This window comes from Cibotium barometz, chromosome 51 (assembly GCF_041138505.1).
Source record: "Cibotium barometz isolate CiBa-2024 chromosome 51, ASM4113850v1, whole genome shotgun sequence".
Classification (NCBI taxonomy): Eukaryota; Viridiplantae; Streptophyta; class Polypodiopsida; order Cyatheales; family Cibotiaceae; genus Cibotium; species Cibotium barometz.
The window spans coordinates 22,587,038-22,601,678 of record NC_141096.1 but is presented as its reverse complement, the minus strand read 5'-3'; the positions used below and the strand labels follow the sequence as shown (position 1 = coordinate 22,601,678).

General features: G+C 39.8%; 1 protein-coding gene across 2 annotated transcripts in view; it reads right to left on the bottom strand.

Annotated features, from left to right (window-relative positions):
- Window positions 1–10,845, bottom strand: part of LOC147609428 (WD repeat-containing protein PCN-like) — a 47,927-nt gene extending 37,082 nt beyond the window's left edge. Inside the window, exons 1-10 of one of the 2 annotated variants that reach the window (XM_086787423.1) lie at window positions 10,097–10,845; window positions 9,240–9,377; window positions 8,806–9,097; window positions 8,628–8,691; window positions 8,304–8,417; window positions 7,179–7,341; window positions 6,863–7,031; window positions 6,200–6,736; window positions 5,913–6,088; window positions 5,615–5,793 (exon numbers count right to left, since the gene is read on the bottom strand). In XM_086787423.1, the coding sequence (XP_086643549.1) occupies window positions 5,615–5,793; window positions 5,913–6,088; window positions 6,200–6,736; window positions 6,863–7,031; window positions 7,179–7,341; window positions 8,304–8,417; window positions 8,628–8,691; window positions 8,806–9,097; window positions 9,240–9,377; window positions 10,097–10,273 (2,009 nt within the window). In that variant the 5' untranslated portion in view covers window positions 10,274–10,845. Of the gene's footprint in view, window positions 1–5,614; window positions 5,794–5,912; window positions 6,737–6,862; window positions 7,032–7,178; window positions 7,342–8,303; window positions 8,418–8,627; window positions 8,692–8,805; window positions 9,098–9,239; window positions 9,378–10,096 lie in introns of both variants that reach the window. The other variant, XM_086787422.1, reaches the window with a different exon arrangement.
- Window positions 10,846–14,641: the final 3,796 nt, after the last annotated feature.

Genomic DNA, 14,641 nt, shown 5'->3' with positions numbered 1-14,641 from the left:
TTTGACCGTTCGTATTCTAAATGCGTTCAGGGTAAATTAAAATTTTTTAAAAATTTTTAAAAATTAGTGAAAAATTAGACAAAGGTTATTTTAAATTTCTCGAAAATGTGAGATTGGTGTTTGGCATGTGGTGTGTCCATTCGGGCGCGCGTGACCATTCAAATTACTTTTAAAAATATATTTTTTGATCCAAAAAATTAAAAAATCAATTAAAAATATGAATTTTCATTTGATTTGATATTTGTCACGCGGAATTAATAATTTCGTAAACGATGGGATTCTCAAAAAAAATTAGAAATATTCTAGAAATTATTTTTAAAAATCCTAAAAATTGATATTTTTAAAATATCAATGGTATTTTAGCAAAATTAATTGCTAAAAATTTTTTGAAAAAATATAGATTGAAATGCCATAAGATAGGTTTGGTGAAATTCAAAATTATCATATTTTGAGGCCCTATAAAATTAGAAAAAATTTATAAAAAATCATGATAATTTTTTTTCTCAAGAATTTAATATTTTTTAGGGTTATTTAATGTTAAAAACGTTTTCTTGTGCTGACATTAGATAGATGCGGGTTATTCGCATATTATTAATACGATTATAACTCGTATTAGTAGATATTTCTGTTTGGATTATTTCTGAACGATGTTTTCATGATTTTGTACCATGGTTTAGCCATTCTTTTTGGACATGTTTCTTAATTTCTTTTTATGGCTATAATTTGCGTTCAAAGTATGTTTCACCTTTGACACTTGTCCATGATAATTTATTTTGTACTTGTTTAAGTGTGATCTATGCTTAATTTCTTAAGCCTAAGACAAATTCTATCATGGATTAGTTGATCTGTTTGTTTTGGAAGATTTTATTGGATATTTTTCAAGATTTATATGGACTCATCAAGTTCTGTCTAGATCACTTGTGTCTAGGGGTTTTTTATTGAGTGCGCCACACATGTGTTTCACTTGCTCACTTTGAAGTTTTGCTTGAACGACACCACGTTAATATACTCCGAATTGATGAGTTGGCCACCAATTTTAATGCTTCTTTTGGCATGATTAATGTCCATTAGATGGTATGCATTGATTTTTATGATCAACTATGGTTTTCATGGATTCGAGGAGCTTCTATGCTTTTATCCATGATTTTATAAGGATCTTTTGATCTTCTGGATAATTTCAAGTGCTTTGAGGGTAGCATTTGTCTTCGTTTTTTGCACATAATTTTGGAGTATATTACTTGTACGTATACATATTCCAACTCGAATACCTAGTTGTTTAAATATCTAGATGAGTTATTTTTCTACCCTAACTTTATTGTGTTTTGGGTAGTTATCATTAGAAAGGCGCTAATAATTCAATTTCTTTTCTAATGATGTACTCAGAAAGAGTTATTCCTTGATATAGTCTCGAGAATATAGAGACAGATTCTAGCATGTGAAAGTCTGGGATAAGGCCATCTTATTCCTTTTATACAAGATTTTATTCATATTTCCTAGACGGCATACTAGGGAGTTTCAAATTGGTAAGATATGTATGGGTGGTATCATGGTGGTATGGGACGCTAGCGATCCCTCACATATATTATCTTATGAGATAATTTGGGCTCAAGATTGTTGCTTTGCTTACATCACTTAGCATGTTGACCTCAACATTCAAAGACAATCTCATTTTCTAAATTCATTTAAAGTTATTGTGTGAGCATTCTCTAGATAAACTTCTTTTATCTATAGCTTGCATATATTGATGAGTGTCATCTCGTCGACATTTTCTTTTGAAATCTCTTTCTTTAGAGTTCAACAAGTTTATCTTGTTGTGTTCGGATTAAGAAAATTTGTATTTTTCCTTTGTTGGCATTTCTTTCTCTAGTTCCGTACTTTAGGTAATTTATACAGTCAACCTGATGGTTTACGGATGGACATATGTGACTCATCGAGACGTTGATGACTCTCTATGTTCATATGGGTAACTCGGGACGCCGATAATTTCATAAGCAGATGTGGGGTACATCGGGTCGCTGATGGATACCTGGTTCTTGCTGTTATAATACCATGTTTTCTTACTTTATTCTCAATGGTTTACAACAAGGAAATTACTTAAAGTATGAATTGCTCTGATCATCCACAGTCTAAAAGCAAACAGAGCGTATGAATCAGATTGTAGAGGATATACTTCGTGCATATGTCTCTAAAAAAGTATTAAATTGAAAAAAATATCTTCCAATGATGAAATTTGCCTATAACAGTTTTAAATATACGACTATCGGTTTTAGTCCGTTCATGCTTGTGTATGGGTATCAACCCAGGACACCTATTGATGTCGATCTTAAGGACATCGAGAGATTTCTTGCGTGATATGCAGGAAATATTGACCGAAGCTCGGAATTCTATCAGGAGTGTTCAGGATAGGGCACGGTTCTATGCTGATAGAGGACGCTCAGCTTGGTCTTTTGAACCAGGAGCGTTGGTTTATTTTAATGTTCCTAAAGATTTTCAGACTTTGTCAAAAGAAAAATGCTCGAATTTATCTCCTAGATATTGTGGTCTATTTCGAGTTATACATCAGATTAGCACGGTTGCGTATGAACTTAAACTACCTCCACATGTTAGAGTTCATCCAGTCTTTTATATCAATAGATTGAAAGGAAAACTAGGAGGTAAGGATAACACAGTTACTCCTCAAGAACTCGTTGAAGTCGAAGAATTATCCTATGTTCCACAGGAACCTGATAAGGTACTTGAATTCAGGAAAAGGAAACTTTCTAGTTGACTAATCCCTGAGGTTAAAATTAGGTAGAAAGATAGGGAAATAGAGGTTTCGACTAGGGAGTCGATTGAGTTTGTTCAACGCAGTTCTCCTTCTTTTCATTGCAAGAGTGCAATGTTTTGAGAGAGAGGAAGTTTGTTATATGCACATTATGTGTGCATATACTAGCAAACTAACCCACATTAGGCTTGCGAGTATGGGAGCATGGAAACAAGCTCTAGTGGAGCATGGATTAGGACTACCCTTAAGGGTTAAGATTAGGGTCAGGCATCCAAGGGTCACACATGGGAAATGGAGAGTCAAGAGTCACTTGTTGAGGGCCCTCCTATATGCATGGGGCACACTCAAGGGAGGCTTGGAGGCTTGGACTTATGAGGCCAAGGCTATGTTATGCTCTCTTGTGTAGAGGATCATATCTACTCACGTACCATTTCACACTATAGCTACATGCTATTGGATTGAAGCTATACCTCTTGATAGTATGGGACATCAAGATAGAGGTATGATGTATTTCATTTATAATTCATGTGTGCATCCCTTGGGCTCGGGGATGGTCGAGTGGATGAGTTTATGCCTGATTTATGCATATTTATGCATAACAATTATCTAGAGAGATCTTAGGGTTTTAACACTCTCACCGGGCTAGTACCAAATGCAATGAATCCCAAATCCAATGAATCCAAATCCAAGTCCGAGTCCAGATCCAGATCCAAGTCCAAAATCCAAGCTCAGATCCAAATCCAAGTCCAAGTTCCATGATCATGTCCAAGCTTCATGCCCAAGCTATATGTCCAAGTTCTCCATGTCCAAGCTCTATGTCCACGTCCAAGAAACACTCGCTCATCCCATGAGTAATCTCCACAACTCCTATAGCCTTGTTCATGAAGAAAACCATGGAAAAGCTCTTTCTCGCAAGAAAATTGATATAAAACCTATTTTAATGGTTTTTGGGCGATAAAAATCTCCAAAAAGCAGTTTTTAGGATTTTTGGAGCAATTCTAGGGTTTCTAAAATTTCTGTCCGTACATCTCCGTACACACGTCCATATTGCCCATGCATATGTCCATACAAGTCTAGGACTGACCGTACATTTGAAAAGCAAGTTGGAGAAGATGTTGATGGTGAAGAAAAAGCTCTCCATGATCATAATGATGCCCACACACACTCCACGATCTCCTTCAATCTTCAATGATCTTGTTTATGGTACTACAAGAGAAGTCCAAACCTTTTCATACTTGTAAGAGACCTTGCTTTTTGCCATACCTTGCTTTTTGCCAAAAAGCCTTCATGCTTTTGCTTTGCTTTTCTCTTTTTGCCTTTGCTTTTGCTCTTTTTACTTTTATTAATAAAATATTACTCAACTTTTGGTGCTTTGCTTTTCTAGCTTTAAGGCCTTGCTTTTTGTACTTAGAGCTACTTTTTGAGAAAGCACCGTTTAGCTTTTTGGTCCAGCTCACTCTCCTCTTTCCAATGGTGCCCTTGACTCGCAGTCAACCATGTTTGACTTTTTGATTTTTCTTGCTTTTTGACCAAGAATGGTGCTTTTTCTTAATCAAACCTTATGCACCCTTTTCCCATGTCTTCTTCCACCTGTGTGATGTCTGGGCATGGATTTCATCGTGTGAAATAGAGCTAGGAGAGCCAAATAGTTACAACCCTACACTCTATGCAATTCTACATGTAGCTATATGCTCCTTAGGTGCCTTGCATCTGGCTACAAGCCTATCAATGCTTCGAACACCTATCATCATTCCAGAGGGTGACTCACAATACGGACTGGTACTGCTCCATGTGCGGGACTTGCACACCTGACCAAGACCATGTACGAAACTTGTACACCTAACCCTGACACTTAGAGTCGACTCACAATACGGACTGGTACTGCTCCATGTGCGGGACTTGCACACCTGACCAGGACCATGTACGGAACTTGTACACCTAACCCTGACACTTAGAGTGGAACCATATCTGACTTGTCCTAGACTAGGGCTCAGAAGGGACCAATTACCACCGCAAGCCCTACACTTGCTGTACAAATATGTCCACGTGACATCCAAGTGCGGGATGCACGTAACATGAACTGTGTTTCTTGCAAACTATATGAGATGGTTGATGCAAAAGATTAAGTTCCTCTATATAGGTACTCCCATATGCTGGTCAGTTGGATCTACAACTGTCAGCCTGCTCACGACTAGGGAAAGTAGGCATAAATTCCATCGCTTTCACACATGCTGCTGGGCAGCCCTTGATGCTAGCCAACAGCTCCATAGGGTTGGCCTATGGCATAGGGCTGGCTTATCGCTAGCCCCCATACCCGTGGACTCTTGGTGGCTCTTGGGCTGGCTCAAGAGATTAAAAAAGGGTTTTATGTACACAAATGGCACCATTGTATTTATTTCAGCCACAGGTAAGGTCATGGGGTCAGATCATAGTCACCAAAAATGAGAAACAGGAATGGAAACGTTCGAGGAATGGAAACGGGAAAACGAGTTTTTAGGGGTGGAAACAGCCATTTCCCATGACAATATCACCTGGGAAACGAGAAACGGCCATGGAAAAGGACGGAATACTGAAATGGAGAAACGATTTCTAGGGATTGAAACGGCTGTTTCCTGTGACTATGGATCAAATCCTAGAAGTACAAAGTGTGGGTATATTATAAGAGACATTAAATATTGTGCAGCCTGTCTTTGCTACTTGGCAAGAAGTCCCCATCTCTTCTTCAGTTACAGACCATTCCAGCATTAACCAGACATCCCCTCAATCCCCCCCCCCTTAACACATCATTATCTAACATGCAATACCAAAGATATGAAGAGATTATCCATGAAATATTAAGGTGCAACTTACTGAAAGGTCTCAAGATTAAAGACAGTGATATCCCCTTTGCTGTTTGATGTTGCTAGCCACTGGCCATCTGAGCTTGTGCACATGGTTGTAATGGGGGGGAACCCATCATCATGTTGCTGCGGCAAATCACTTTCAACCTTGAAACGGTGCAGAACAGCAGTTGTCTCAGTATCTACTACCTGAAATATTGAAAAACTCGAAGGTTACAAAAAGCAGGCATGTAGACACAACTGCTTGACCAGATTATGACCCATACCACAGAGCAATTTACCGGAGTAAATCAAGATATGGAGATTACCAAAACATTACTGTCGGGACAGGCTAGAAGAAGATGGCTAGACCCACAAAAAACCATGCTGTGTGCAGGTGGAAGATTCTTTGGAAGCCTTCTCTTCTTTATTCCCCACCTTTCTGTCTCCAATGCACCAACTCTGGACTGCTGTTCCAACTCAAAAAGCCTAGGTTTTGATTGATCTGAAAAGGCAACAAGTTGCCCTGTATCTGATAAGGCACTACATGTTATATTTTCCACAGACTTGCACTTTATCCTAGCAAGCAACTCTGGTGGGGAGCCCTTCATCTTGCCTGTGTGTTTCAAATCATTTGAGAGAGGAGACTTGTTGATGCTAGGCCCATTAGCTAAATCTGATGTCTTTGCTACGTCCTCCTTAAGGTGCCCATTGGCAATCTTTCGACCTCCATGTTGGTGTGAAATTTCTTGTGCTTTTCTTTTCCCAAGAGGAGACGGCAGCGTACTCTGAGTCAACTTAGTCCGTCCAACATCAGAAGCTACCTGCCCAGTAGCAGGTTCATTAATATTAATTTTCCAAACCTCCACCTGATGGTCATGTTGTGCCATCATAATGAGTCTCTTGTGATGCTCTGAATTCAAAGCAAGCAAGATAGGGGTACGTTGAGGAGCACAGCAAACATCATGAGGATGGAAGGCAAGAAATGCATTTGCAGGATAAGTGAAAAGCTTTGCATCGTTGCCACCAGATACAAGCATGGGAATCCCTGACTGATCAGACTTGAACTGACTTTGCTCCATCCACGACTTCTTCAACTTCTTTCTTTCCCTTTTCAACAGCTTCGACTTGTCACCCAAATCACTGGCATCCTCTGATAGCCCACCACCAGAACCCATGCACCAAAAAACATAACTGAGAAATGTCATAAACAACCCACCAAGGTGAAGAAGTTACATATAAACAGTATGGCTGATTCCAAGGACTCCAATTTGCATACCTGAAACACGAGGTAAAGCGACCACCAAGGCGTTCACATCGTGAGTATGAGTCTGCTTGCTACCCACAAACACCCACCTTTCACCCAGCCCGATTCCTACATCTACTTCAGTGCTTCTAGCTGCAGCAGCCAAGATTCTGCTTTCAGGGACAAGCTGATACTGTACAATCTGTGCACATAACAGGAAGCTGTTCAAGAGCTGGTGGGACTCATGCAATCCAACTTTATCAAATTATCAGCTCCAGATATGGCAACCCACAAAAAGGATTATAGAGAAGGTATGACAAGCTTAAGAAAGGCCACAGCAATATCTCACCTGCCCATCAGCCCCAGCTGCAAATATAGACTGGTGGCTTGGAGAAGCTGCCAAAGCCAAAACATCTGCTTTGTGGGCAGTCTGTGCTTGTAAAAGTGTGCCCTGTTTGCCATCCCAAAACTGAGTGCTTCCTGAACTGTCTCCACTTACAACAGTTCCGTCCCTGCAGCCACAAACCTGCTGAGAAAACTGCTATGATTTGAACATTCAAACGCAACACACTCAATCAAATCATATTGCAATAAGTCCCTCCGCCGTTACTGAATTGGTTGGGAAATTTGGTGAATCCAAGCATAAATAGTACAATAAACAACCTCTTAGGTTAGCTATCTAAAATACCAGCACGTTAATGATTTCATGATTCCTTATACCACAAAAAAGGAGCTCACATGGTTGCCATGGTTTGCATGTAGTGTATGCAAATTAAGACGGTTTAACAAAGCTAGCCCAAAGAAAGGGTATTGAACACATGCCTTGCCATCCAGCAGCTTGTTTTGAAAAAGGAAAACATCATTTCTGCAGTTACAAGGTGCTGACTTCTCTATCCCATAGCACATAGAGAGCTGGAATCACTCTTCCCCATTGGATATTTTGCTACAAATCTACTTGGTGGGTGCATAATGCTCCCACATATGAATAACTACTTCTTGCATAGAAACGGACACTCTCAAGTCATTAAGTGCTAACATTCCCTATTCCACTGCAAACTCTGAATTTCAGCTTCACCCTTGCTCTTTCCAGTCTTCGTGCATGTACCCGTGTTATAGCTTCTCCTCCTCTTTTATTATGAATCGCTCTGTTGTTACACTAAGCTACAGGTCAGAATGCTGATGAGTGGCACATTCAGGACATTTGGTGGATATATTAGTACATTGCTAGTTAAAGAGCTAGTGTACACTTAAGGGCACAGAATCGTGCTCATAAAGGGACATTTCCAACAGGGTGGAGGTCTGGCTTAAGCCTAAAACTGGAGAGGAGGGTTCTAGTCATATCGGACACGGGACTTTAGAGTGAGGAGTCGAGTATCAATCTAACCTTCAGATTCTCCTTTTGCACATTGAGCAAGTCCACCGTAATTGACACATAAAAGACTCCACACATCTCAGAGACTTGACTTTCACTCACCGAAGAGCTAAAATGGACCATATACAGAGGGCAGACCCACTGCCACCACCTCCAAGCCCTGCAGTTATTCTGTAGATTTCTCGAAACTGTCTTGCATCCCAGCATCTTATGCATCTGCAGAAAACAGATAGATAATGCATGAGCCTTGTCTCTCCATCTTCACTCCAAATCATCAAAAGACAGAGCTAAATGAATTGTCCATCAAGCATCAGATCATTGCAAAAGGTACTCTGTGCACAAAAGATATCTCAATAATAATATAAAATCAGGTGAACGCATGAATACAAAGCTAAATGCCATCAACGCTGACAGTTGGATCCACACCCATCAGAGCCCCCAGAGAAGACCCTTGCTGCATCAGTACTCCAAGCAACGCTCAAAATTCGACCTGCTCATACACACAAGGCCATAGCTTGTCAACTATATAGAATTTCAAGCATCCAGAAAAACAAATGAATCCAATTGTATCAAGAACAGTCTCTGAGTTGTAGACACCTGTTACCTTGTACACGTGGAAAAGACTTCTTGTAAACAATGCCTTCCCTGTCTTTGACAATAAACAACCGCACACAGCCATCATCGCAACCAACAGCAACCCTTTGTTCTCCCAGCAGTTCCTCTTCCTGTTCACTGCCACTCCCAACATTTTCGTCGTCATCACTATCACTATCTGTACTAAGAGAGCTATTCTGCTCAGGGCTACTAGTTCCCGTTGTTCCCCTGTGTCCAGCTGACACGTGTGATGGCTCAAGCACCATTTGCCAAACAGACCCTCCATATGACTTCATAACCTCCTGCACAGTAAGAAAAATGTGAATCAAATATAAAATGTGCACTCCCATGATTATACAATAAGCTCCCCAAAAGATTAGCCTAATTCCTGATGAAGTCGAAGAATCCAAAGTAAATAAGTAACGGATTTCAACAAAAGACTACCCTTGGCCGTAACGTTGACAAATCCCATTCTGAGATAAACCCATCAAGACCAGCAGAAAATAGGCGACCCCTTTTAGATGAACTTGAGGGACACCATAAAAGACATGATATCGATGCATCCCTCTTCCCTGGAATTGTCTGCAAAAGGACAGTAACAAAATCAGTCATCATCCGGTACACACACCATGCCAATTCCCCAATATTCTTATATTAAGAATTCACAGCTACTAAGCCTGCCCTATATATCCCCTTCATCTCTAAAAACACGACCTGAATGAAACGGTAAAAAGACGTGACAAGTCCAGTGATGATTATTACACTAAACAGAAGATAATCCAGCTAAAACAAAAGATAATAATCCTTTCCTCATTAAGTATAAACAGAAGATTATCCTTTCCTCCGTTAGATAAAACCACTAGGCAATCTAGACCAACCAAAAAAGCATACACAACTCCCATCTACCCTTGCAGGATAAGATGGTAGCCAAACTAGTTGTTTCAGGTAATGTGGGAGCCACGATCACCAGCCTAATCTTTCAGCTACTAAAGAATGCCAATCAAGGACAGAAAACTAATTTGGCCTTTAAAAATGCGGCACATGGATGTGCAGATGCAGCTACTTAAAAACCCTACATCAACTAAAATGAAGACTTCCAAAAGAGGCATATACAATATATTACATTTGCCATTAAGAAATCTGAGCAGAACTTTGAAGTTAACCATGCCTTGTAAAATGCGGCATAAGATAACAATCCTTCTTTTCAAAAAGGAAGAATCAAGTTCAAATTGATCAGGCTCAAAAAAACCCAAATTTTCAGCCTCAGAAAACCGAAAAGATGATGTGTGAGGGATACATACCAGTTCACAATGCCATCCCACTGATCCAGGCGACACAATCCAAATTTCGATGGAGCCATTACCCCGGCCTGCAGCAACCACAGTTCCGTCTACACTGGCAGCGAGGGCAGCGATAGGGGAGGGTCTCCAGTCTACATGTTTGTACCTGTGGAGCTCCAGCATCTCAGCAGCAGGCATGGAGGCAGAGGAGGAGGGGATGAAGCGGAAGGAAGCTCATAAGGGGGCCTGCTGCAGCTATGGCGGAGAAGAAACCCGCACAAAACCCTTGAAAAACCCTTAAAAAAAAAGAGGATGAACCACACCTGCAATCCCAGTAAACTTTTTCCAAAGGATTGGTGTGATGAAGGAAGAAGAAGAGGAGGAAGAAGGGTGGCAGCTAGGTCTGTCTTGCGGCCGAATGGGAAACCCTCCCTTCACATTACAAGGTAGTAAGTTATGACCTAAAGCCACATCTACATTAATTTAATATATATATTTGTACACATTAATATATAATTTAATTAAATTAATATGACCTAAACCCTATTGAGACGTATAAACAAATTAATTAATTAAACAGGCCTTGCGGCCTATTAAAATTTGCTTAGTATAACTAAGGTTTTAATTATAAAAACGTATTTTTGAACATTTTGAACGTCATCACATATTGTTCTCTCTCAACGTCATCGCACGCAGTTTTCTTTCTCTACGTCATCGCGCACAATTCTCTCTCTCTCTCTCTCTCTCTCTCTCTCTCTCTCTCTCTCTCTCTCTTTGCAAATGCCAAGCCACGGCTTCTATAGCCTTCATTGAATTCTCTACTCGGACGCTTTGCGAACATCACCATATTTTTTAACATGCCTAAGGTTTTGAATTAATGCATTTCAAAGGTATTGCGTGTCATGCATTAATTAATTAATGCAAAATCATTTAGTACCCATATTTGTAGTTATTTCATCAATATGTGTGTGTGTGTGTGTGTGTGTGTGTGTGTGTGTGTGTGTGTACACATATACATATTATTAATCAAGGGAGGCTTTTAATGCATAGCTAGCACATATGATCTTACGAGCACAACATTAATCTCAAGATCTCTCCGTTAAGCCACCAGATAAATAAACCACTACATCAAAACCTCTCTCTCTCTCTCTCTCTCTCTCTCTCTCTTATTGAGATGTCAAGCTCAACATGAGATGACATTCATGACGTGTCTGGGTGACCATTCAACCTTTACACCACTGGCGCATTTGATAGTTGACATGATGGATCTTCACCAATGATTCTATAGGTGGACTACACCTACGTAGTCCAACCAAGTTATGGCATACTTATCTTGCCGGCTCACCTATTTACGCATTCACATTATGGACCTACATAGTACTCTAGTACGACGGTTGGTTTTCACACTTATCTTTTGTAGACCTCTTTTGAGAGCAACAAGGAGAAGAAGATTTCAACCTTCCATCTTTTTGTGTGTCTTATCCATTGTTGTGTGAGTGTGTGTGTGCTTGCAAGAGCTCAAGCTCTCTCTCCTTCCCCAATCTTTTCATGGTATCAGAGCATGCTTGAGGCTAAGGAGCTAAGCGACAAGCAAAGGAAGCTACAAAGGCAAAGGAAGCAGTACATGGGTAAGAGCATCATCATCTCTTCCATTTCTTATTTTGGGACGATGCTCCCCTAGGTAGCTCTGAGAGCTACACATCTCTAATTCAGGAGCTGTCTTTACAAGCATGGAGGAGGTGCATTATGGTGCGTAGCACTTTGAACTATAATTTGCATTTTAGGCATGTTTCAACCTCCATTTGGCCCCACTGCAAGTGTTTTCAACAAGTTTTGGTTTAGAACTGTTTCTATTCGAACTCTAGTTATTGCAGTGTAACGTGCATTTTGGGTGTCCAAACTGTGATTACACATGTACTGTTGATTGTGGGTGTAATAAAGTAGGAACTTTATTCAATAGGGTTAATAATGGGACAAGTCCATGTATAAAAGAGGAGACTTGGACCATGGTTGTTACTTTTGATGATCATTTTTAGAAATGGAAACTTATGTTTCTTGGAGCTCATGGCTTCTCTCTTGGCTTGTGGAAGGCTATTTCCATTCTCTTGGTGAGAGACTAAACACACTTAGGCATCATGTTTACATGGTGATTACTCATATTTTTCATGCATTACATCCCTTCATTCCAATGGGTGTATGTACATGTAGTCTGGTCACGTACTGTGACATACAAAGTATGCAAAAGTTCCGCTACAAGAGTTACAACAGATACTACTATGTTGTTGGTGGTTGAATACAAAAATTGTCTGTTTGTAAATTTCTGATTGTTGTAAAAGCAAAGATGTCTGACAGTATCAACCAAATTATTAGTGAGAAGCTTGACAAGAACAACTTCCATACATGGAAGTTCATAATGACCAATTTCCTAATGGGAAAAGGATTTTGAGACTATGTTCAAGGAGTCTCTGGAATTGCGTGAAGAGAATGCAACTCTAGCAAAGATAAAGACACTTAAAGGCTGGAGCCAGAGTGTAAGGAAAGTCATGTACTGGCTTTCAGTCAATGTGACAGACACTGTGATAGAGCATATACAGGATGCCAACACTCTAGCAGTTACATGGCAAAACCTAGTGAAGATGTTCTAGACAAACACAAAGGCAAGGAAGTTGTAACTAAAATAGGAGCTACGTATAGTAGTGGAAAAGAAGAATATGTCCATCAATGAGAATGCATTGAAGATCAAGGGCATTTGTTGAATCCTTTGGATCTATTTATGTCTCAGTGGAAGACGATGACTTGGTGAGCATCTGTTTGAATGGGCTTAGCGCAAAGAATACAAGCCATTCAAGACCTTTATTGTTGTAAGAGAGAATGTTCCCAACTTTTGGGAATTGGTATCTATGTTAATCATAGAGAAGAGAAGTCTTTGGGTGAGGACTCTTCCTCCCAAAGCAACAACAATTCATAACATGCCTTCTACTCAAATTCAGGTAGAGGTAGAGGTCACAGTCAAGGCCAAGGTGGTGGTTGTTTTGGAAATCAGAATTATGGACATCAAAAGTCTAATGATTTGCAACAGCAGCAGTAAACACACACAGGTGGAAGAGGCCAGTCTCAAGGCAAGAGGAGCCAGCGAGAATAATGCAATTGGCAAAGATAGCAATAGGGATCAGGTTTGAAGGATTACTTTTGTTGTGGCAAACTAGGTCACTTTACAACATAATGTCGCAAGAAGCAGAGTGATATAAGAAGTGGTAAGTTACAACAAATTAGTTATACATCTTCAAGCAAGCAGGCTGAAGATAAATATGAGCATTTTTTTGTTATGCAGCACATGTTGAATTCAAGGTGATTGTTTGCAGATGTATCCACAAACGATAATGATGTCTAGCATGTGGATTCAAGAGCCTCTAACCACATGGCTTATCATAGTGAGTGATTTAGAGATGTCAAAAATTTGGAAAAACCAGGTTATGTAGAAGGGGATAGCACAACTCATCCTATTGCTCACATTGGGAATGTGCCATTGGCTATGCATGATGGCAAGATAAGGCACTTGGCTGATGTACTTCATGTGCCTAACATAACAAAGAGTTTTTGTTGAGTAGATGGTTAAGCAGGGTTTGCAGGTATGCTTTAACCCTAAGGGTTGCTATGTTAAGGACTTCAACAATAAATATTGTTTAGTTGCAAAGGGTAAAAGAGTGGGCATAATGTTTACCTTGGATGTAACCATGCTTGAGGTGAAAGCTGTTATGTTTGCACAAGGTGCAAGTGTTGTGGCCGATATAGATACCTAGCACAAACGTATTGGTCATGTAAATGAGCAGCAATTGAAGTCTATGTACAATTCAGAGATTGTTATAGGTTTGCCAAAGTTTAAGGTGGATGGAATGCATAAAGTATGTGAAGCATGTCAGTTGGGAAAGCAACCAAAAAATGTATTTCCACATGACAGGTTTGTAGGTACACTTTAACCTTGAGGGCTGCTATGTTGAGGACTTCAACAACAAATATCATTTAGTTGTAATGGGCAAGAGAGTGGGCAGAATGTTTACTTTGGATTTAAGCATGCTTGAGGTGAAAGTTGCTATGTTTGCACAAGGTATAGGTGTTGTGAGACTGATATAGATATCTGGCATAAACGTATTGGTCATGTAAACGAGCAATGATTAAAGTCTATGCAGAATTCAAAAATTGTTACAGGTTTGCCAAAGTTTAAGGTGGATGGAATGCATAAAGTATGTAAAGCATGTCAATTTAGAAAGTAAACAAAGAATGCATTTACACATGATAGGAATGTAAGTAAAAAAAGCGCTGACTGTGGTGCACTTAGATGTATGGGGGCCGACAAAGACGGCATCAATGGGAGGAAACACATAATAAGGAAGGTGTGGTTCTATTTCATGAAAGAGAAAAGTGAAAAGTTTACTCACTTTTATAATTTCGGAATGTTGGTTGAAAAGCAAACAAGTTTACAAGTTAAGTGCCTAAGGTCAAATGGAGGGGAAGAGTACTTCTCCAATGAGTTCAACGAGTACTTGAGAAAGCATGAAATTCAAATGT